At 41.0% G+C, this 25,973-nt stretch overlaps 1 protein-coding gene across 3 annotated transcripts in view; it reads right to left on the bottom strand.

Moving 5' to 3' along the window:
* Positions 1 to 25,973, bottom strand: part of STIM1 (stromal interaction molecule 1) — a 240,585-nt gene that overhangs the window by 71,276 nt on the left and 143,336 nt on the right. For all 3 annotated transcript variants that reach the window (XM_011993720.1, XM_011993722.1, XM_011993721.1), the window contains exon 3: positions 925 to 1,039. In XM_011993720.1, the coding sequence (XP_011849110.1) occupies positions 925 to 1,039 (115 nt within the window). The remainder of the gene's footprint in view (positions 1 to 924; positions 1,040 to 25,973) is intronic.

Here is a 25,973-nt window from a genome sequence, read left to right as displayed (position 1 = left end):
ATATAAATGGAGAGGAAGCTAAAGCCCTGGTTTCCCCTTCCCTGTCAAGTCTCACACAATTAGACATGCTCTTTCACTAAGAACTCTGAAGGAAATGCTCCAGAAAAAAAAAAATGGTAATCATGGTTTAGCAGTTTTACACAAATCTGAAGTTTTCATTAAGCTCAACATGTGTCAGTAGAGTGGTATGACTAGTGAGGCACCAGTATCTAATCAGACTGCATTAACGGATACACAGGATTCAGAAACAAGAAGGTGACAGTCCTGCTCAACTCTGTGATGATAAAATCACACTTGGAGGTCTGCAGCCAACTATAGGATCTAAGAAACACATTAACAAAAGTGCTTATAGGCAGGAAATCAAGATGAGAAGGAGACTGAGAAAATGTTTTCTTCAAGAAGTAGGGCTACTTAACCTGGAAAAAAAGACAGACTCTACACTAGTGCTTTCAACCAAAATGATATAGAAAAGCTTTCAATCAAGATAGTATACAAAAGGAGAGAGTCTGTCTGTACCCTCACCCAATCTTTGAATTGTCTAGGACTCAGCAGAGCTGGGACTAAGTGGGAAGCTAGAGAAGAAAGGGGCTGCCTCAAGAGACCAGCAAGCTCCCTATCTCTGGAGATGAAGCAGCAGAACCTGGAAGATTCCTATGCCAGGGTCAGGTGGGTGAGGAAGGGGGTAGGAATAGGATAGAATTCAAAAAGTATTCTAATAAAGAAAAACTCCAACTCTGGAGAACCTTCCCCCATGCCCAGCAGAGTGACTATATTCAGTCGTATTTACTGACTGTATGTAGAATCATTTCAATAATTTGCCCTTTACTAAGCATTTTATATACATGTTCTTTTAAGGCCAAGTTGCTGCTTCTCTCTTCTCTAAACCTTCCCGCAACTAGGATTGATGACCAGGCTGCCTATTACCTTCTGATGACTTCCATGCCTTCCACAGGTCCTCCACGCTGATGAGCTTATCCTCACCATGGAAGGTGCTGTGTTTCACTGTTGGGTCATGGTAATTGAGGTCTTCCCTCAGGAACTGCAAGGGAAAAATACACAAATCACAAGAGATACCTAGGAGTCAGCTGGTCAAGATCTCCATACAGGTCACCTGCCTCTAGCTAGCCATAACACATTCCATCTACCCAACATACAAGTGTATCACATCACTCATGTATCCTTCCTTATGCACATGTCTTAGTTGCCAACTAAACTATCACTTCCTCTTTGTTACATGTCTCACTTGAAAAATATATATAAATTAAAAATTCCTTCCTCATATTTTTTAGTTATGAAAAGACAAAAATGACAGTTAACTGAAAATCAATAAGCTAAAAGGGGAAAGAAAAAGGAAGGAAGAATTTAAAATGTTTGAGTACTTGCTTATATATTAAGCAATATTCTAATTTCCACAATATTTTTTCATCAAATCTTCACAACCAATGAATTATCACTCTTAATTTATAAACGAGAACAGTAATACTCTTGAAGATAATGCCATTTGCCCCAAATTACATTAGGTTTAGACAGGTTAATTTACTGTGATGGTTGTTTGTTTGTTTGTTTGTTTGTCTTGACACAGAGTCTCGCTCGTCGCCCAGGCTGGAATGCAGTGGCGTGATTTCGGCTCAATGCAACCTTCACCTCCCAAGTTCAAGTGATTCTCTTGTCTCAGCCTCCTGAGTAGCTGGCATCACAGGCATGTGCCACCCAACCCAGCTAACTTTTTGTATTTTAGTAAAGATGGGGTTTCACCATTGCCCAGGCTGGTCTCAAACTCCTGAGCTCAGGCAATCCACCCGCCTCAGCCTCCCAAAGCTGAGCATGAGCTCAGCTTTGGGCATGAGCCCACTGCGCCCGGCCAACTGTGATGGTTTTAAAATATGTCCACAAATTGTTTGACAATCCTCCCATTAAAGGTGGATTTCCCTCCCCTTTAATATAGGCTGACATTAGTGACTCATCTTCTAACAAATAGAATGTAGCAGCAATGATGTTGCATGACACCAAAGTCTAGGTTAGAAAAAGCAATACAAATTTCACCTGGCTCTCTCTCTTTTGGGACACATGCCTGAGGGGCCCTGAGCCAACATGTAAGAAACCTGGCTACCCTGAAGCCACCCTGCTGGAGACATCATGTGGAAGTCTATGTAGAGATACACATGCGTGAGAAGCCCCAGCTGTTTTGAGTCTTCAAGTTCAGGAGTCAGGTATGTGAGTGACTGAGACTTAGTTGATTCCAGTCCCCAGCTCTGCAATCAAATTGGATATAGAAGGAATATACCTCAACACAATAAAGGCCATATATGACAAATCCACATCTAATATATTGAACAGGGAAAAGTTGAAAGCTTTCCCTCTAAAATCTGGAACAAGACAAGGATGCCCTCATTCATCACTATTTTCAACATAGTAAAGAAAGTTCTAGCCAGAGCAATTAGGCAAGAGGAAAGAAAGAAAGGAAAGGAAGGCAAGGAAAGGAAAGAAAGGAAGGAAGGGAAGGAAGGAAAGAAGGAAGGCATCCAAATTGGAAAGGAGGAAGTCAAACAGCCCCTCCAAGCAGACAACACGAGCTTATCCTTTTTTTTTTTTTAGACAGGCTCTTATTCTGTCACCCAGGCTGTAGCGCAGTGGCACAATCTCAGCTGACTGCAACCTCCGCCTCCTGGGCCTCAAAAGATCCTCCCATCTCTGCCTTTCAAGTAGCTGGGACTACAGGTGTGCATGTCACCCAACCTGGCTAATTTTTTGTATTTTTGGTAGAGATGGGATTTTACCACGTTACCTAGGCTGGTCTCAAACTCCTGATCTCAAGGGATCCACCCACGTCTGCTTCCCAAAGTGCTGGAATTACAGGTGTGAGCCACTGTGCCCAGCCAATAACATGATATTAAATCTAGAACAACCTACAGACACCACCAAAAAACTGTTAGAACTAGTAAACAAATCTGAAAAAGAAATCAAAAAAGCAATCCCATTTACAATAGCTACAAAAAATAATAAAATACCTTCAAGAATAAATTTAACCAAGGAGGTAAAAGATCTCTACAATGAAAACTGTAAAATACTGATGAACTAAATTGAAGAAGACACAAATAAATGAAAAGATATCCCATGTACATGGGTTGGAAGAATTAATATTGTTAAAACATTCATACTACCCAAAGCAATCTACAGATTCAATGTAATCCCTATCTAAATTTCAATGACATTCTTCAGAGAAATAGAAAAAAAAAATCCTAAAATTCATATGGAACCATAAAGAACCCTGAATAGTCAAAGCCATCTTGAGCGAAAAGAATAAAGCTAGAGGAATCACACCATCTGACTTTAAAATATTCTCCAAAACAATAGTAACCGAAACAGCATGATGTTGGCATAAAAACAGACATATAGACCAATGGAAAAGAATACAGAACACAGGAATAAAATCCACATATGTATAGCCAATTGATTTTAGACAAATGCATGAACGAACATTCAGGAAAGGACAATCTCTTCAATAAATGGTACTGGGGGCCGGGTGCGGACTCATGCCTGTAATCCCAGCACTTTGGGAGGCCAAGGCAGATGGATCGCCTGAAGTCGGGAGTTGGAGACCAGCCTGGCCAACATGGTGAAACCCCGTCTCTACTAAAAATATAAAAATTAGCCGGGCGTGGTGGCAGGCGCCTGTAATTCCAGCTACTCGGGAAGCTGAAGAAGGAGAATCACTTGAACCCAGGAGGCAAAGGTTGCAGTGAGTCGAGATCATGCCATTGACCGCAAGCCTGGGCAACACAGTGAGATTCCATCTCAAAAAAAAAAAAAGGGTACTGGGAAAACTGGCTATCTACATGCAGAAGAATAAAACTGGACCCTATCTCTTACTACTTGCAAAAGTCAACTCAAAATGGATTAAAGACTTAAATGTGGGCCAGGCATGGTGGCTCATGCCTGTAATCCCAGCACTTTGGGAGTCCAGGGCAGGTGGATTGCCTGAGCCCAGGAGTTACAGACCAGCCTGGGCAACATAGTGAGACCTTGTCTCTACAAAAAAAAAAAAAAATATATATATATATATATATATATATAACTATAAATGACTTAAACGTAAGACCTGAAACCATGAAACTACTAGAAGAAAACATAGGGGAAATACTTCATGATATTGGTCTGGGCAAGGATTTTTAAGACCTCCAAAGCACAGGCAACGGTCAGGCATGGTGGCTCATGCCTGTAATCCCAACACTTTGAGAGGCTAAGGTGGGAGGATCACCCGAAGTCAGGAGTTCGAGACCGGCCTGGCCAACATGGCAAAATCCCATCTCTACTAAAAATATAAAAATTAGCCGGGTGTGGTGGTGCATGCCTGTAATCCCAGTTACTTGGGAGGCTGAAGCAGGAGAATCACTTGAACCCAGGAAGCAGAGGCTGCAGTGAGCTAATATCATGCCACTGCACTCCAGCCTAGGCAACAGAGAGAGACACTGCCAAAAAAAAAAAAAAAAAGCAACAACCCACAGGCAACAAAATACAAAAATAGATAAATGGGATTAAATCAAAATAAAATGGAAACAATGAAGTGAACAGACAACCTACAGAATGGGAGAAAACATCTGCAAATTATACATCTGACAAGTTAACATCTAGAATATATAAGGTACTTGGACAACTCAATAGAAAAAAAAATCAGATTAAAAAATGGGTGAAAGATCTAACTAGACATTTCTCAAAAGAAGACAAACAAGACTGAGCACAGTGGTTCATGCCTGTAATCACGGCACTTTGGGAAGCCAAAGTGGGAGGATCACTTGAGCTCAGGATTTTGAGACCAGCCTGGGCAGCATAGGAGACTCCATCTGTACAAAAAAAAAAAAATTAGCCAGGTGTGGTGGTTTATGCCTGTGGTTCCAGTTATAGGCTGAAGCTGGAGTCTGAGGTCAGAGGATCCCTTGAGCCTTGGAGATCAAGGTTGTAGTGAGTTGTGATCATGCCACTGTACTGCAGCCTGGGTGACAGAGTGAGACTTTGTCTCAGAGAAAATAAAAACAAAGGCCAAAAGATATGTGAAATATACGCTCAATATCACCAAGGAGGGCAACAAGGCAAAAGATAAGAAGGTTACTTTAAAGCAAATATTTAAAGGAGGTGTGGGAGAAAGGCATGCAGAATAACTGGGAGAAGAGTATCCCAAGAATGGAGAAGGGCAGATGCAAAGTCCCTGAGGTGACAGAACATACTTAGTATGTTCAAGGAATAACAAGAAGGCCAGTATGGCTGGAGAGAAATGAGTAAGGTGGTGACTAGCAGGAGATGAACTCAAAGAAGCCACAGGGTTCCAGAATACACAGAGTCCCCTTTTTAGGCTTTTTTTTTTTTAAATTTTTTTAGACAGAGTTTCGTTCTTATTGCCCAGACTGGAGTGCAGGGGCACAATCTTGGCTCACTGCAACCTCCACCTCCCATATTCAAGCAATTCTCCTGCCTCAGCCTCCTGAGTAGCTGGGATTACAGGCATGCACTACCACGCCCAGCTAACTTTGTATTTTTTAATAGGGACGGGCTTTCTCCATGTTGATCAGGCTGGTCTTGAACTCCAGACCTCAGGTAATCCACCTGCCTCGGCCTCCCAAAGTGCTGGGATTACAGGCGTGAGCCACTGCACCCAGCTGCCTTTTTAGGCTATTATCAAGACTTTGATATTTCACTCTGAGATGGGAGCTGTTACAGGTATTTGAACAGAGGTATAACATGAATACATTTATATTTTTAAAACAATTTCTCTGGATACTGTGTTAAAAAGTAGACTATAAAAGGGAAAGGGCAGATACAGAGAAATTACTCAGGTAGCTGTTGCAATAATGAGAGCTAATGGTGGCTTGAAACAAGGTGGTAGCTGTGGAAGTGATGCGAATTTGTCAGAACTGGGATATATTTTACAGATCAAATCTGCTGTTCTCATGATTTTTCAGTTTTGATTAATCAAGTTCTTCAAGATATACCCTTCTTTGGTCCTCATAGGCTCCAACCTAGAACCTCTTAATCTAAGACTAGAGAGACAGTTATCACAAGCAGGCCTTGGGAGCAGAAATGCCAAAATCTCCAAGGAAGGGGATTTTTTGCCATTATCGGATAACTCATGGAAACCATCTGACATGAGATACCAGCTGCTTATAGGAAACCAACAAGAAATAGACTCATTTTTATAGTCAAGTCTGATCACCGAGGTAAGTGGAGAGCAGAGAAACTCAGAAAAAAGTACAAGGAAGATCTGCACAGGGACTCACCTACAGACCCTACTGGTGCCACAAAGCACACAAAAAACAAGTAGGGTCAGAAAACAAGGTCAGAGAGAAGATGATGCCAAAAGAGGAACTGGCAAATAGAAGCTCTACCTGAAGGAAGGTACTTATGCTGAATGGGACCTCTTCAGAAAATAAAGAAATGAAGCTGCAACAATCAGGCCTTAAGAGTCAGAAAGGCAGAACCTGGTGCACTTTCAAGATGGCCAAATAGGAGCAGCTCCGGTCTACAGCTCCCAGTGAGATCAACACAGAAGTCAGGTGATTTCTGCATTTCCAACTGAGGTACCTGGTTCTCATTGGGACTGGTTGGACAGTGGGTGCAGCCCATGGAGGGTGAGCCAAAGCAGGGTGGGGCCTCGCCTCACCCGGGAAGTTCAAGGGGTCAGGGGATTTCCCTTTCCTAGCCAAGGGAAGCCGTGAGTGACTGTACCTGGTAGAACGGTACACTCCTGCCCAAATACTGCACTTTTCCCATAGTCTTCACAACCAGCAGACCCAGGAGATTCCCTCCTGTGCCTGGCTCGGCGGGTCCCATGCACACAGAGCCTTGCTTGCTGCTAGTGCAAGTCTGAGATTGACCTGGGATGCTGGAGCTTGGTGGGGGGAGGGGCATCCGCCATTGCTGAGGCTTGAGTAGGCAGTTCTATGCCTACAGTGTAAATAAAGTGGCAAGGAGCTCAAACTGGGTGGAGCCCACCATAGTTCAACAAGGCCTACTGCCTCTCTAGATTCCACCTCTGGGGGCAGGGCATATCTGAACAAAAGGCAGCAGACAGCTTCTGCAGACTTAAACGTCCCTGCTGACAGCTCTGAAGAGAGCAGTGGTTCTACAGCACAGAGTTTGAGCTCCGATAATGGACAGACTGCCTCCTCAAGTAGGTCCCTGACCCCTGTGTAGCCTGACTGGAAGACACCTCCCAGTAGGGACCAACAGATACTTCATACAGGCAGGTGCCTCTCTGGGACAAAGATTCCAGAGGAAGGATCAGGCAGCAATATTTGCTGTTCTGCAGCCTCCACTGGTGATACCCAGGCAAACAGGGTCTGGAGTGGACCTCCAGCAACTCCAACAGATGTGCAGCTGAGGGGCCTGTTAGAAGGAAAACTAACAAACAGAAAGGAATAGCATCAACATCAACAAAAAGGACATCCACACCAAAACCCCATCGTAGGTCACCAACATCAAAGACCAAAGGTAGATAAAAACCACACAGATGGGGAGAAACCAGAGCAGAAAGGCTGATAATTCCAAAAACCAGAATGCCTCTTCTCCTCCAAAGGAACACAACTTCTTGCCAGCAAGGGAAGAAAACTGGAAAGCAATAAAAAGCAGGGGTTGCAATCCTGGTCTCTGATAAAACAGACTTTAAACCAACAAAGATCAAAAGAGACAAAGAAGGCCATTACATAATGGTAAAGAGATCAATTCAACAAGAAGAGCTAACTATCCTAAATATATATGTACCCAATACAAGAGCACCCAGACTCATAAAGCAAGTTCTTAGAGACCTACAAAGAGACTTAGACTCCCACACAATAATAATGGGAGACTTTAACACCCCACTGTCAATATCAGACAGATAAACAAGACAGAAAATTAACAAGGATATTCAGGACATGAACTCAGCTCTGGACCAAGCAGACCTAATAGACATCTACAGAACTCTCCACCCCAAATCAACAGAATATACATTCTTCTCAGCATCACATCACACTTATTCTAAAATTGACCACATAGGTGGAAGTAAAACACTCGTCAGCAAATGTAAAAGAACAGAAATCACAACAAACTGTCTCTCAGACCACAGTGCCATCAAACTAGAACTCAGGATTAAGAGGTTCACTCAAAACCACACAACTACGTGGAAACTGAACAACCTGCTCCTGAATGACTACTGGGTAAATAACGAAATTAAGGCAGAAATAAAGATGTTCTTTGAAACCAATGAGAACAAAGACACAAAATACCAGAATCTCTGGGACATATGTAAAACAGTGTGTAGAGGGAAATTTACAGTACTAAATGCCCACAAGAGAAAGCAGGAAAGATCTAAAATCAACACCCTAACATCACAATTAAAAGAACTAGAGAAGCAAGAGCAAACAAATCGAAAAGCTAGCAGAAGACAACAAATAACTAAGATCAGAGCAGAACTGAAGCAGACAGAGACACAAAAAACCCTTCAAAAAAGATCAATGAATCCGCCAGGCGCGGTGGCTCATGCCTGTAATTCAGCACTTTGGGAGGCCAAGGCGGGTGGATCACGAGGTCAGGAGATCGAGACCATCCTGGCTAACACAGTGAAACCCCGTCTCTACTAAAAAAAATACAAAAAATTAGCCGGGCATGGTGGTGGGCACCTGTAGTCCCAGCTACTTGGGAGGCAGAGGTAGGAGAATGGCGTGAACCCGGGAGGCGGAGCTTGCCGTAAGCCAAGATCGTGCCACTGACTCCAGCCTGGGCGATGGAGAGAGACTCTGTCTCAAAAAAAAAAAAAAAAAAAAATCAATGAATCAGGGGCTGGTTTTTGAAAACATCAACAAAATAGATAGACCGCTAGCAAGACTAATAAAGAAGAAAAGAGAGAAGAATCAAACAGATGCAATAAAAAATGATAAAGGGAATATCACCACCGATCCCACAGAAATACAAACTACCATCAGAGAATACTATAGACACCTCTACACAAGGAGAATAAAATAATGTAAAATATAAAATAAATAAACTAGAAAATCTAGAAGAAACAGATACATTCCTGGACACATATCCCCTCCCAAGACTAAACCAGGAAGAAGTTGTATCTTTGAAAAGACCCATAACAGGTTCTGAAATTGAGGCAATAATTAATAGCCTACCAACGAAGAAAAGTCCAGGACCAGATGGATTCACAGGCAAATTATACCAGAGGTACAAAGAGGAGCTGGTACCATTCCTTCTGAAACTATTCCAAACAATAGAAAAAGAAGGAATCCTCCCTATCTCATTTTATGAGGCCAGCATCATCCTGATACCAAAGCCTGGCAGAGGCACAACAAGAAAAGAGTATTTTAGGCCAGTATCCCTGATAACGTCAATGTGAAAATCCTCAGTGAAATACTGGCAAACCAAATCCAGCCGCGCATCAAAAAGCTTACCCACCACGATCAAGCTGGCTTCATCCCTGAGATGCAAGGCTGGTTCAACATACACAGATCAATAAACGTAATCCATCACATAAACAGAACCAACGACAAAAGTCACACGATTATCTCAGTAGATGCAGAAAAAGCCTTTGACAAAATTCAACAGCCTTTCATGCTAAAAACTCTCAATAAACTAGGTATCAAAGGAACATATCTCAAAATAGTAAGAGCTATTTATGACAAACCCACAGCCAATATCATACTGAATGGGCAAAAACTGGAAGCATTCCCTTTGAAAATCAGCACAAGACAAGGATGCCCTCTCTCACCACTCCTATTCAACACAGTATTGGAAGTTCTGGACAGGGCAATCAGGCAAAAGAAAGAAATTAAGGGTATTCAACTAGGAAAAGAGGAAGTCAAATTGTCTCTGTTTGCAGATGACATGACTGTATATTTAGAAAACTCCAACGTCTCAGCCCAAAATCTCCTTAAACTGATAAGCAACTTCAGCAAAGTCTCAGGGTACACAATCAATGTGCAAAAATCACAAGCATTCCTATACACCAAGAACAGACAAGCAGAGAGCCAATCATGATTGAACTCTCATTCACAATTACTACAAAGAGAATAAAATACCTAGGAATCCAACTTACAAGGGATGTGAAGGACGTCTTCAAGGAGAACTACAAATCACTGCTTAATGAAATAAAAGAGAACACAAACAAAGAGAAGAACATTCCATGTTCATGGATAGGAAGAATCAATATCATGAAAATGGCCACACTGCCCAAGGTAATTTATAGATTCAATGCTATCCCCATCAAACTACCACTGACTTAACTACTTTAAAGTTCATATGGAACCAAAAAAGAGCCCACATAGCCAAGACAATCCTAAGCCAAAAGAACAAAGCTGGAGGCATCACACTACCTGACTTCAAACTATACTACAAGGCTACGGTAACCAAAACAGCATGGTACTGGCACCAAAACAGAGATATAGACCAATGGTACAGAACAGAGGCCTCAGAAATAACATCACACATCTACAACCACCTAATCTTTGACAAATCTGACAAGAACAAGCAATGGAGAAGGGATTCCCTATTTAATAAATGGAGCTGGGAAAACTGGCTAGCCATATGTAGAAAGCTGAAACTGGATCCCTTCCTTACTCCTTATAGAAAAATTAACTGAAGATGGATTAAAGACTTAAGTGTCAGACCTAAAACCATAAAAACCCTAGAAGAAAACCTAGGCAAACCATTCAGGACATAGGCATGGGCAAAGATTTCATGACTTACGCACCAAAAGCAATGGCAACGAAAGCCAAAATAGACAAATGGGATCTAATTAAACTAAAGAGCTTCTGCACAGCAAAAGAGACTATCAGCAGAATGAACAAGCAACCTATAGAATGGGAGAAAATTTTTGCAATCTATCCATCTGACAAAGGGCTAATATCCAGAATCTACAAAGAACTTAAACAAATTTACAACAAAAAAACAACCCCATCAAAAAGTAGGCAAAGGATATGAACAGACACTTCTCAAAAGAAGACATTTATGCAGCCAACAGACACATAAAAAAATGCTCATCATCACTCGCCATCAGAGAAATGCAAATCAAAACCACAATGAGATACCATCTCACGCCAGTTAGAATGGTGATCATTAAAAAGTCAGGAAACAACAGACGCTGGACAGGATGTGGAGAAATAGGAACGCTTTTACACTGTTGGTGGGAGTGTAAATTAGTTCAACCATTGTGGAAGACAGTGTGGCGATTCCTCAAGGATCTAGAACTAGAAATACCACTTGACCCAGCAATCCCATTACTGGGTATATACCCAAAGGATTATAAATCATGCTACTATAGACACATGCACACATATGTTTATTGTGGCACTATTCACAATAGCAAAGACTTGGAACCAACCCAAATGTCCATCAATGATAGACTGGATAAAGAAAATGTGGCACGTATACACCATGGAATACTATGCAGCCATAAAAAAGGATGAGTTCATATCCTTTGCAGGGACTTGGATGAAGTTGGAAACCATCATTCTCAGTAAAATATTGCAAGGACAGAAAACCAAACACCACATGTTCTCACTTATAAGTGGGAGTTAAACAATGAGAATATATGGACACAGGGAGGGGAGCATCATACACCGGGGCCTGCTGGAGGGTAGGGGGCTGGGGGAGGGATAGCATTAGAAGAAATACCTAATGTAAATGACAAGTTGATGGGTGCAGTAAACCAACATGGCACATGTATACCTATGTAACAAACCTGCACATTGTGCACATGTACCCTAGAACTTCAAGTATATAATAATAATTTTTTTAAAAAAAAGAAAGAAAGGCAGAACCCATAGAAACTGGCTACTTACTTGCGGTGTGACTTTTGGGCAAGCTACTTTGCCTTTCTGAGCCTATTTTCCTCTCAAAATTAGGGTTAATAATGCCCCTCATTCGGGTATAGTAAGGATTAAATGAGACATGTTTGCAGAAGTCATAAATTGCCTTTGCATGTGTCTTTTACTGGCCTGCACTTTAAACAGCATTTTAACCAGCTGAACCTAAATTTAAAAATCAGAAAATTTTGGCCAGGCGCAGTGGCTCATGCCTGTAATCCCAGCACATTGGGAGGCTGAGGCAGGTGGATCACCTGAGGTCAGGAGTTTGAGACCAGCCAGGTCAACATGGTGAAACCCTGTCTCCACTAAAAATACAAAAATTAGCTGGGCAGGGTGGCGCATGCCTGCAATCCCAGCTACTTGGGAGGCTGAGGCAGGACAATTGCTTAAACCTGGAAGGCGGAGGTTGCAGTGAGGCAAGATCATGCCATTGCACTCCAGCCTGGATGACAAGGCCAGACTCTGTCTAAAAAAAAAAAAAAAAAAATCAGAAAATTTCATTAAAAGTCCACCTTCTCAGGCTATCTTTTAAACAAATCAAAAGAGGTTGGGCTCCATGGCTCATGCCTTAAATCCTAGCACTTTGGGAGGCCGAGGTGGGAGAAAATTGCTTGAGCCCAGCAGTTCAAGACTAGTGTGGGCAACATAGTGAAACCCCATCTCTACAAAAAATTTTAAAATTAGCCACATGTGGTGGTGTGCGCTTGTGGTCCCAACTACTTGGGAGGCTGAGGTGGGAGGATTACTTGAACCCAAGAGGTTAAGGCTGCAGTGAGCCATGATCATACCACTACACTCCAGCCTGGGAAACAGAGCAAGACCCTGTCTCAAAAAAATAAAAAATAAAAATGTCTAGCCACAGTAAGCTCCAATGACTTTAGAATTTTATACAGGAGTGGCTTAAGGACTAACAATTTAATTGGAAAAGGAGAGTGATAGCTAAGGGACTTGTCATGAAGTTGCATTTGCATAGCAAGCACACTTTTTATGAAGATTGTTCATTACAAATTAATTTTATTATTATTATTATTTTGAGATGGAGTCTCACTCTGTCCACCCGAGCTGGAGTACAGTGGCATGATCTCAGCTCACTGTAAACTCTGACCCCCGGGTTCAAGCAATTCTTCTGCCTCAGCCTCCTGAGTAGCTGGGATTACAGGCACCCACCATCATGCTAATTTTTGTGTTTTTAGTGGAAGCAGGGTTTCACCATGTTGGCCAGGCAGGTCTTGAACTCCTGATCTCAAGTGATCTGCCTGCCTCGGCCTCCCAAAGTGCTGGGATTACAGGCATGAGCCACCACACCCGGCCACAAATTAATATTAAAATGCAACTTTTTATGAAGATGTTTTTATTAACTTTTACTTAAACCTAAGGAAAAAATCAATTGTCCATATCAAAGAATAAATATATACAGCAGCTCCTCAATTTATTTGAAATAAAGCAGCTCCTCCTTTATTTCAAGTCATTTCTTTATAATGTTGATGAAAAAAATAAATCAATTCCCAGCTGGGGCTACTGTCTGTGTGAAGTTTCCATGCTCTCCCCATGTGTGCATAGGTTTTCTCTGTGTTCTCTGATTTCCTCCCACGTCCCAAACATGTGCATTTTAGGTGAATTGGCATGTCTCCATGGTCCTAGCCTGAGTGAGTGTGGGTGTGTGTGTGGGTATGCTCTGCAATGGAATGGTGTCCTATCCAGAGTCGGTGCCCACCTTGCACCCTGAGCTGCTAGGATAAGCTCTGGACACTCTAACCATGCACTGAAATAAGTAGGTAAATAATTATCTTACTTGTTTTTATTAATCTTTCTTAAATGTACATATAGCTCACATTTATTTCAGTGTTTCATATTGTAAGTGTTTTGGTCTTTATTTGTAAGTTTGGTGATGTTTTTGTGACCAGAAATATGACATAGGAACTTAACTCTTGTTTATATCAATTAGCCTCTGGTAAAATTGTCGTCTCACTTATGACATATGATGGGGATACATTCTAAGAAATGCATCATTGTGTCAACATCATAGAGTGTGCTAGATGTGTATAGCCTACTACATACCTAGGTTATATGAAATAGCCTATTGCTCCTAGGCTACAAACCCATACAACATGTTACTGTACTGAATATTTTAGGGAGTTGTAATACAGTAGTATTTGTGTATCTAAACATATCTAAACATAAAAAAGATATTGTAAAATATGATATTACAATCTTATGGAACCACATTGTATATGTGGCCCATTGTTGACTGAATGCCCTTATGTGGCATATGACTATATATAAAATATATTTATATATGTATAATTTATATTATATATGTGTATGAATATATATATGTTATACAATTTGGGGTATCTTAAAGGTCGGGAAGTTGGTGCTAAAGGAGCTAATGGAGGCCTCAATCCCCTATCTCTTAGAACTGCTCTTGGATTACATAACTACATGGCAACAATCAGCCAGAGCTATTCCTTCCGAAGAGGCGTGTGCTCTCCATTTTCCCACAGCTCTCACCATTCACAGACTTATGCATATGCATTTACACAGCCCACATTACTCAGTTACAATGCCCTCTGGTCCCTCAGGGGTATAGTTTGTAATTCCTATTGTACACTAAAGTACTATGAGTTTGAAAGCACAATTCAGATATTGAGATTATTATTAGAAGGAGAGTGAGATAAGGAGAGGAAAGTAACAGAAAAAGATTATTGATCAAAGGTGGCCTCTTCTGTGCTCCCATAATGCCTGTGAATACCTTTATCAGTCTTATTAGATGTCTATCTCCCCTGCCAAACCATATACTCCCAACAGAAGTTCCCAGTTACCCAGCCATAAGCATAGCACCCAAGAATATAATACTGAGTATATTGACATCAAATATACTTTGATGTCCAGTATACTTGAGGTAGGCATTACCACATCTTACTCTGAACACTGTCCCACATCCAGCTAATAGCTAACGTCTGATTTAAGACAAAGTTTAAAAGTAACAAAAGGTAATAACAAAGCTAAAGAGGCAGCTTTTGGATCCCACTAAAGGGATTTACTATTTCACACTTAGATCAAGCAGCTCTTCTCTCAGGAAGACGTAAGGAGGCTCCCCAAGAGTCCTGCCTTACCATGGAGAATGTAGCATTGGCTAGAACTATTCAGCTCAATAGCTCTCCAAAGAGCCAAGGCACCAGCTGTCAGTGAGTATATTTAGTTCCATGCGCCCAGAAAACTGATCTCCCAGGAGGTGGCACAAGGCATAAACCCATCCCAAGTGTTAAGCAGTAGTGAAGTAGTGAGAGTGGGAGCAGAGAAGAGGGGAGACATCTCTCTATAATACAAAACAGGCCCAGCCAGCTTGATTCACTAGAGAACAGAATTCACTGACATAAAGCCAGAAGAAGAGCAGCACACCTTTGGGTACAGCAATCTGGATGGCTTTCCTGGGATCTTCCTTAGAATCAATAACTCTTCCCTCCCCTTTCCAACCTCGTTCCCTAATACTTACCTTCCACATTTCCCAAACCAAATCGTACCACCTCCATTCCCACTTTCTCTGCTGCTCTCCAATCCCCCCTCCTCACCAGCCCACAAGATTTAGAACCCTACATTAGTCCATTCTTACACTGCTATAAAGAAATACCTGTGGCCAGGCACAGTGGCTCACACCTGTAATCCCAGCACTTTGGGAGCCAGATGTGGGCAGATCACTTGAAGTCAGGAATTCAAGACCAGCCTGGCCAACATGGTGAAACCCCATCTCTACGAAAAACATATAAAATAGCTGGCATCATGGCTTGTGCCTGTAGTCCCAGCTACCTGGGAGGCCGAGGCAAGAGAATCGCTTGAATACAGGAAACAGAGGTTGCAGTGAGCCGAGATTGTGCCACTGTACTCCAGCCTGGGTGACAGTGTGAGACTCCACCAAAAAAAAAATTAAAAAAGGAAGAAAAAAAGAAATACCTGAGACTGGGTAATTTATAAGGAAAAGAGGTTTAATTGGCTCACAGTTCCACAGGCTGTACAGGAAGCATAGCAGCTTCTGCTTCTGGAGAGGCCTTGGGAAACTTACAATCAAGGCAGAAGGTGAAAGGGAAACAGACACACTTTACACAGCCAGAGCAGGAGGAAGAGAGAGCGAGGGGGCAGGTGCTACCACACTTTTAAAGGACCAGATCTCATGAGAACTCACTCACTATACAACACTAAGAGGGGATGGTGCTAAATGATTCATGAGAACACCACCCCGATAATCCAATCACTCCTACCAGGCCCCATCTCCAGCACTGGGGATTACAATTCAACATGAGATTTGGTGGGTACAGAGAACCAAGCCATATCAAACCCATAAGTCACATGTTCCAGATCTGAAAAGTTTACCAACTCTTATTCACCTCTTGAACATCTAGCAAGGAATCATACCATATTTCAGGTACAATAGCTCTAAATGTCATTTACAGAGTTCTAGGACATGGATGTTTCATGGGTGAAATATCTGTCTCCACTGAGATCAGAAGTTGTTGCTCATGGGCAGGGATAGGGCAGTCATTTCTCACTTATCTTTGTACATCTAGTCTCTTTTCTGTCAGTCTATCTACCATATTGGACACCAGAATGATCTTAAAGTAAATATCTATCCCAATTCCCTTACTTAACATCTCATGGCTCCCCATTACCTACAAGATAAAGCCTTAGCTTCTTGGCCTGACATTCAAGGCCTTTTACAATATTAACTTCCTAGGGACCTTCCTGGCCACTCTCCCTCCCTACCAGACACCTTACACACCAGATATTGGTCAGAAAACTATGTCCATAAGCCAAATCCAGTTTGCTGTTTGTTGGTTTTGAAACTGAGTCTCCCTCTATTGCCCATGCTGAAGTGCAGTGGCGTGAACATGGCTCACTGCAGCCTCCTGGGCTTAAACAATCCTCCTGCCTCAGCCTCCCGAGTAGCTTGGACTACAAGCACAGGGGCTAATTCTTTCTTTATTTTTTGTAGAGACAGAGTCTTACCATATTGTCCAGGCTGGTCTTAAACTCATAGACTCAAGCAATCCTCCTGCCTTAGCTTCCCAAAGTGATGGGATTACAGGCATAAGCCACCATGCCCAGCCAGTTTTCATAAAGTTTTACTGAAACATAGCCAGGCTCATGCACTGATGTATATTTTCTGTGGCTGCTTTCATGCTACAAAGGCAGAGTTGAGTATTTGTAACAGAGACTCTATGGCTATCAAAGTCTAAAATAATTACTATCTAATCCTTTACAGAAAAAGTTGCCTGCTCTAGACACATCAAGCCATTTCCTGCTCCTTGACCAAACCATGATCTTTTATACCCCCAAGATTCTGCACAAGGTGCTCCATTTAAAATGCTTTCTCCCACTCTTTGTCTATTAAAGAAAAAGTCACTGCCTTCTGTGAAGTTTTCTAGATCTCTCCCATGTGAGTTCATTGCCCTATCCTATTTGTTCCCATAGTTCTCAGGGTATATATACATCAATGACAGTACTTATCCCAATATTCTATGATTACTATTTAATTATCCCCCTCTTACTCTCCCTAAGCAACTCAAAAATAGAGACTATATTTTATTTATCATTTATTCTTCACCCAGCATCTTGCAAATTTTCTGCAATACATAAATGAATAATTAATTTAGCTCCATAAACCCATCTCCAAGCCTAGGGCCTGGCACAGAGCAGGGTGTGTGGTTATTAAATAACTAAAGGAGTGTCTCTGGAGTTTGTCCTGTAACATGTAGCAGACAGCTTAGCTTACAATAGCTAGTCAAGACATAATTGTCTATTGAATAGAAGAAAGAAAAAGGTCCCCAAATTGTCAGCCTATCTAAAACAAAGATATTTAGCCAGGAGCCAGAGAGTTACACTAGCTTGGATTCAACGTAGCATGATACTTTAGAGTTTGATTCTAGACCCCATTGCCTGGGTTTGAATCCTCGTTCCACTACTTAGTTTCAGTGTGTAACTTGCATCATTTGTAAAATGAAGATAGTAGCACAAAAACCTAACAACCCTCATGTTGAGGGAAGCATAAATGAGTAAATTCAACTAAATACCTTAGAATAGTGCCTGGCACAAAAATAAGCTCTCCTGTCTGTGTGTGTGTGTGTGTGTGTGTGTGTGTGTGTGTATGTAATATGTTTTAAGAAGGATTAAAGATACTAAGAATGTACAATCCTAGGGCCCACTATTACAGTGATGCATGATCCCTCATATGTAAGGAAGACCTACAGAGGGGATAGAAAATGAATATTTTCTAAGTGCTTGCTATATAAAGTCCATGTGTCAAGAGGTCAGAAATGGAGACAGTAAAGACAAGACATTGTAGTCTACTAACCTCTAAGGTCCTTCCTGTTCTACTCTATGATTCTTTGAAAGCTTTTAAAGCTTTAACTCCATTTAAAATCAAAACTTTACAACTTTATGCAAGACCCTCCCTCCTCTATGGGCTGGCCTTCCTCAAAGCATCAATTGCCATTTCCTCCCATTCCCAATGATAATGAATTCCCAATTCCCAATGATAATGAATTACTTAAAACTCTCTGAAAGTACCAGGTTTTTTACCAGTACAATATCTTTGTACATGCTATTCCCTCACTTAAAACATTCTCCTTATCACTCCTAGTCATCTGTTGAGATCCAGATTATGTGTCAGTGACTGTAACATGGGAAAAGCTGACTTAGGGCATCCTCTTCTGCAACTGTATCACAGTGTTCACTCTTAAAATTTTATTTATTTTTTTTTTTACAGACAGGGTTTTGATATATTGCTAAGGCTGGTCTTGAATTCTGGGCTCAAGAAATTCTCCCACCTCAGCCTCCCAAGTAGCTGGTACTACAAGTGCAAGCCATTGTGCCTCACCGTATCCACTTAATAAATTATAGTGTCCTTATCTGTTTTATGGCTATCTCCACCACTAGGGGAACTTCTTCAAAGGCAGCAACATTACCTTTCCTTTTACTCCTTTATTGCCAGCACCTGGCACATACACAGATACAGAGAATCCCTCTGAGGTCAATGAGAAAGCTCAGTGTTTGTCATGGAATCATCATTGATGCTTCACTAAAACACTGGGCACATGACACAGGTCAAATCCTAGAGGCAGCATTAAAAGTTTCAGCTTGCCAGGTACCTGGTCAGAATGGCAAATACAGGGAAACTCTAACATCTCCAGTCTTACAAACTGTCAGAACCAAAGTATCCAAGCTAGCCAAGGACTACTGTCTGGGGAACCTTTGTTTTATGAAAGGAGGACAGAAATAGATCACTAATTAGAAAATATTTCCCCAAAGGGAAGAGGTTATCTTCTTAATTGGGGTCAATACTGCCACATTTATATAGGATGAATGCACAGCACTGGAGAAAATGCATTATGAGAAAGGACAGTTACAAAATTGATGGGTTAGAAGGGACTTCTAGTTTGACAGCATGAGAAGCTCCACAGACCCACTCTCCAGTAAAACTAGTGAAACTTATTTTTCAAAAGCAACCATTTAAAGTTTCTGGAAATGGTCTTAAAGGCACACAGCCAATGAAGAAACATATGCTCAAGAAAATCTAAGAACAGCGAGAGTCCACGATATTTAACCTGTTCCCTGCCTTGCCTCTCCCAACTCAAGGACACAGAAACTCCACTCCACGCTGAGGCAGCTAAAAACATAGACCTTCTCTCTCAAGCTCCCTGTTGAAGGGTTAGCTGCCTGGAATGTTCTGAGCAGGATATTAGCATTTCTGATCCTTCCCCCAGCTACATGTTACTGAGGCTGAGTTGTAAGTGAGTGCAGCTAAAAGGTGGGCCTCTTTTGTCCTGTTTAACCCCTACTCATATGACGGGAGCTTTACCTTGGATGCAGTGCCACTGAGAATACTGGAGCCACAACTGGCATTGCCCTGGCTCATAAGATTGTTATTACACTCTGGGAGAAGCAAATCAAAAAGACCTGAGGCTACTGCCACCCCTCCACCAAGTCCTCAGCTCCTAAAGTGGTGGTGTCACTCAGAAGCATGTCATTGTCCCCGACCCCAGCTCCAGAACCATGACTCAAAGATTTTGCCTGGCAGAGGAAGCAGGCTATAAAACAAAGAGCTCTGAATCTCTTCCCAGGGCAAATGACCTCATCTGCAACAGAGTGTAGAGAAGTTCAAGACTAAGGGTAGGATACTCTCAAAAAAGTAGAAGTTGTGGTGAAAGGAAAAGATTAGTAGATTCATTGGAGATACAGGCTAAACTGTAGACTAGAGAATTTGCTGGAGATAACTAGGGAAAAAGACAGCTGGGAGGAGTCTCTTGGGGTAAGAACAAATTTCACCAGCCTGGGCAACATAGGGAGACCCCATCTTTACAAAAAAATTTAAAAATTAGCCAGGCCACCTGCACATCCTGCACATATATACCAGAACTTAAAAAAAAAAAAAAAGTCAGGTGCAGTGGCACACACCTGTGGTCCCAATTACTCATGAGGCTGAGGTAGGAGGATCAATGGAGTCCAGGAGTTTGAGGCTGCAGTGAGCCATCATCATGCCACTGCACTTTAGCCCGGGTGAAAGACTGGGACTCTATCTCCAAAAACAAACCAAAAAAGAACAAATTTCAAACAATGACCTCAGGAACTTTCCCTTCAAAGGAACCCTAATGTAATTGGATTAGTCTAGGAAGCAATTTATGCCTCAGGGCATTGTTGAAAAGAGCAGAGCAATCAGATGGCAATTAGTGAACCCAAAAAGCTGGGTGTGGCCAGGGAAAGAGACAAAGTTCTGCCCAAACCATTATCATCCAAATATGACTGTGGGCATACCAAAGTCCTCTAAGGAGCAACATCAGAGGATTTACACTGTGGGAGGAGGGGGATCAACCACTTAAACAATCTAGCCAGTCATTAAATAAATAAACAAGCAAATAATCATAAGCCCCAGAGGAATCAGACAAGTACCCAAAGTTGCTACAATATATTATCAAAAATGTTCAGCTTCAAATAAACAAACAAAAAACAAAACAAAAAAAACAAAGAAACAGGAAAGTGTTACCCACATACCAGAAAAAAAGGAGGCAACAGAAACTCTCAGTAAGAGGGACCAGATGTCAGATTTAACAGAAAAAGACTACAAATTAGCCATTATAAATATGTCCAAAGACAAAAAAAAAAAAAGAAAATCATGATCTTTAAAGAGGTAAAGGAATGCATGATGTCAATGTTGCATTAAATAAAGAATGTCAATAAAGAGACAGAAATTATTGTTTTAAAAAAGAACCAAATGGATGTTCTGGAGTTGAAAAGTACAATAACTGAAGTAGATTAGGAGAGGGGCTAAATAGTAGATCTGAACTGGCAGAAGAAAGAATAAGCACACTTCCAGAGAGACTGATAACAGATTATACAATCCTAAAAACATAGAGAAAAAGGAATGAAGAAAAATGAACTGAGCCTCAGAGAAATGTAGAACACCATTAATCACACCGATGTATGTATAATACGAATAGCAGAAAGGGAAGATAAAGAAAAAGGAGCAGGAAGACTCACACCTGTGAGAGGCCAAGGTGGGTGGACTGCTTGAAGCCAGGAGTTAAAGACCAGCCTGGACAACATGGCAAAACCACATCTCTACTAATGTAGGTGTGGTGGTATATGCCTGTGATCCCAGCTACTTGGGGGGGGCTGAGACACGAGAATCGCTTGAACCCAGGAGGAAGAGGTTGGAGTGAGCTTAGATTGTGCCACTGTACTCCAGCCTGGGTGACAGAGTGAGACTATGTCTCAAAAAAAAAAAAAAAAAAGAAAAAGAAAGAAAGAAAAAGGAGAAGGAAAAATATTCAAAGAAATAATGGCTGAAAAACCTCCCAAAGTGTTTTTAAAAACATTAATCTACCCATAACGAAAATCTAATAAACTCCAAATATGATAAATGCAAAGAGATCCACAAATAGACACATTAAGTAAAATGCTAAAAGTCAAAAGCAGTGAGAAAACTTTGAAAGCAGCAAGAGAAAAATGACTCATCACACACATGTGAACCCCAGTAAGATTAACAGTTAACTTCTCACCAAAAATAATGGATGCCAGAAGACAAAGGGATAACATAGTCAAAGGGCTCACTGAAGTGAGGGGGATGTCAACCAAGAATTGTATATCCGGCAAAACTCTCGTGAAAAAATGAAGGTAAAAAATAAAGACAATTCCGGACTAAAAAAACACTGAGAAAATTCATTGCTAACTGACACACCTTACAAAAAAATACTAAAGGAAGCTCTTGAGGCTAGTCAGTGACCCCAGATAGTACTTTGAATCTGTACAAAAAAGTACCAACACTGAGCCAGGTACTGTTCTAGGTACTGGAGATATAGCAGTGAAAAAACAGATCCCTTTCCCTTATAAACTTTATATTACAGGCAATAAATAATAAAACAATAAGTGATTAAATAATAAAATCCAGATGATAAGTTCTTAAAAATTATTTTAAAAAGTGATTCATAATGAAGATCTAGGTGCCAGGAATGACGTAGAGGTGCAGATTTCATTATTAAATAGGGTGGTCTGAGAAAGGTCTCTTTGATAAGATGAAGTATGACAAATGACAAAGAATATTTTGGGGGAGTTTTGGTGTTTTTTTTGTTTTTTTGAGACAGAGTGTCCCTCCATCGCCCAGGCTGGAGTTCAGTGGCACAATCTCTGCTTACCACAACCTCCACCTCCTTGGTTCAAGCATTTCTCCTGCCTCAGCCTCTCGAGTAGCTGGGACTACAGGCATATGCCACCACGCCCGGCTAATTTTGTATTTTTAGTAGAGACAGGGTTTTACCATGTTGGCCGGGCTGGTCTCAAACTCCTGACCTCAAGTGATCTGCCTGCCTCGGCCTCCCAAAGTGCTGGGATTACAGGCGTGAACCATCATGCCCAGCCACAAAGTATATTTCATATGGAAATATGAGGGCATAAACTAAATATCTAAGGAAACGATAGTCCAGGCAGGGGCAAGAGCTAGAACCAAGGCCCTAAAGCAGGGATACAAAAGAGTATGAAGGAACATCAAAGAGTGTGGCTACAGTGAGTCACAAGGGGAATATAAGTCAGAGAGGAGATCAGAATAAGTGGGGACCAGATCACAGAGGACCTTGCTAACTTTTGTGGAGGCTGTGGCTTTCACATCAAACAAAAAATGAAGTTATCACAAGTTTTGAGCAGAGCAAAATGATCTGGTTTACGTTTTTTTGTTTTGTTTTGTTTTGTTTTTCGAAAAAGCTCTCTAGCTGCTACACTGAGAGTAAATGTAGATAAGGCTATCTGCTCAGAGACTACTGAGCCTTGGTGCCTGCAGTGGAATGATAGTGAGAAATGATTCTATTTTGGATATATTTTAAAGGAAGAACCCACAGGATTTACCAATAGACGTGGAGTTGACAAAATTATGAATTATTTAGAATATTTTTGGCCCAGGCAATTGAAACAATGGACTTGCCTTCAACTGAGATGAGGAAGGCAGTGTATACAGCAGGTTTTGGATGAGATAATATTTAGAATCCAGCTTGGTGCACATTAAGCTTCAGATGCCTTTAAAACTCTTAGAAGAAAACACAGGGGTAAGTCATCACGACCTTGGATTTGACAATGGTTTCTTAGACATGACCTCAAAAGCATGAGCAGCAACAACAGCAAAAAAATAAATAAACTGGACTTCATCAAAATTAAAAACTTCTGTGCTTCAAAGGACATGATCAAGAAAGTAAAAAAGCAACCCACAGAATGGGAGAAAATATTTTCAAATCACATATCTCATAAGGGATTTGTATCTAAAATATATAAAGAACTTTAACAACTCAATACCAAAAAGACAACCCAATTTAAAAATGAGCAAAGGTTTTTAATTTTATTTAAAAAAATTTTTTGAGACAGAGTCTCACTCTGTCACCCAGGCTAAAGTGCAGTGGCCCAATCTCAGCTCACTGCAACCCCCGCATCCTGGGTTCAAGCCATTCTCATGTCTCAGCCTCCTGAGTAGCTGGGATTATAGGCACACACCACCATGCCTAGCTAATTTTTGTATTTTTTTGTAGAGACCAAGTTTTGCCACATTGGTCCAGCTGGTCTCAAACTCCTGGCTTCAAGCAATCCGCCTGCCACCCAAAGCACTGGGATTACAGGCGTGAGCCACCGTACCAGGACGCAAAGTTATTATTAAAAACTAAAAAAATAAAAAAATAAAAAAATTTTAAAAAAAGATGTTGGTAAGGCTGCAGAGAAAAGAGAACACTTATATACAGTTGATGGAAATGTAAATAGTCCAGCCACTGTGGAAAGCAGTTTGGAGATTTCTAAGAGTACTAAAAATAGAACTACCATTCGATCCAGCAATTCCATTACTGTATACATACCCAAAGGAAAATAAATTATTCTACTAAAAAGATACGTGCACTTATATGTTCACTGCAGCACTATTCACAATAGTAAAGACATGAAATCAACCTAGATGCCATTAATTAATGTGGTACAGGCCAGGCACTTTGGGAGGCCAAGGTGGGAGGAGAGCTTGAGCCCAGGAGTTCAAGACCAGCCTGGGCAACATGGCAAAACCCTGTATCCACAAAACAGTACAAAGAAATTAGCCAGGCAGTGGTGCATGCCTGTAGGTCCAGCTACTCAGAAGCTGAGGTGGGAGGATAACTTGAACCCAGGAGACCGAGGCTGCAATGAGCCAGAATCATGCCACTGCACTCCAGCCTGGGTTAAGAGCAAGACTCTGACTCAAAAAAAAAAAAAAAAAACAAGAAAGAAAATGTGGTACATATTGACCATGAAAAGCAATGAAAATCCTTTGCAGCAACATGAATGCAGCCGGATGCCATTATCTTAAGTGAATTAGTGCAGACACAGAAAACCAGATATTGTATGTTCTCACTTACAAGTGGGAGCTAAATCTTGGGTACACATAAACACAAAGATGTGAACAACAGATACTGGGGTCTCCAAAAGGAGTGGGGATGGGGAGAAGGACTGAAAAAATTCCCATTGGATGCTACGGTCACTATCTGCATAAGAAAATCAATAGAAGCCCAAACCTCAGTATCATGCAATATACCCTTGTAACAAACCTGCACATGTACCCCATGAATATAAAATTAAGATGGAAATTTTTAAAACTAATAAAAAAAATAAATGAGCAAGGGATCTGAGAAAATATTTCTCTAAAGAAGATCAATACAAAATATATATACACTGTGTGTGTGTGTGTTCTTATACACATCTAGATGTGTATAAGAGACAGACTTCACACCCACTAGGATGACTATAATCAAAAAGTCAGACAATAACAAGTGTTGATGAGCATGTGGAGAGATCAGATCCCTCACACACTGCTGGCAGGAATGTAAAAATGGTTTAGCCACTTGAACCATTTTTATATGGAAAATACTCTGGCAGTTCCTAAAACAGGTAAACACAGTTACCATATGACCCAGCAATTCTATTCATATGTATGTACCCAAGAGAAATAAAAGTATACATCCAAACAAAACATAAAACACATGTCCACACAAAAACTTACACATGTCTATAGCAGCAGTATTCATAATAGCCAAAAGGTGAAACAAACCAGATGTCTATAAATTGATGAATGGCTAAACAAAACTGGTATGTCCATGCAATAGAATATTATTTGGCCATGAAAAGAAATAAAATACAGATATATATACATGAACATGTACAGGCAGTACTGATACAACATGAATGCACCTTGAAAACACGCTAAGTGAAAAAAGCCAGTTACAATGGACCACATATTATATGACTGTATTTACATGAAATGTCCATAATAGGCAAATTACAGAAAGAGAAAGTACATGCGTGGTTGCTTAGGGCTGGGGGAAATGAGGGGAGAGAACAATAGCTAATGTGTATGTGGTTTATTTTTGAGGTGACAAAAATGTTTTCAAATTGACTGAGGTGATAGTTGCACATATCTGTGAATATACTAAAACCCATTGAATTGTATACTATATGGGAGAACTGCACAGTATGTGAATTCTTCCTCCAAGAAGCTGTTTTTTTTTTTTTTTTAATTGATAGGTTACACTAGGCCAGATAAACTTTTTCTGTAAAGAGCCAGACAGTAAATATTTTATGCTTGGTGGTCGCAAC

Source organism: Mandrillus leucophaeus, unplaced genomic scaffold (assembly GCF_000951045.1).
Source record: "Mandrillus leucophaeus isolate KB7577 unplaced genomic scaffold, Mleu.le_1.0 Scaffold432, whole genome shotgun sequence".
NCBI classification, from domain to species: Eukaryota; Metazoa; Chordata; class Mammalia; order Primates; family Cercopithecidae; genus Mandrillus; species Mandrillus leucophaeus.
The sequence above is the reverse complement of the archived record's forward strand: the minus strand, read 5'-3'. Positions and strand labels throughout refer to the sequence as shown.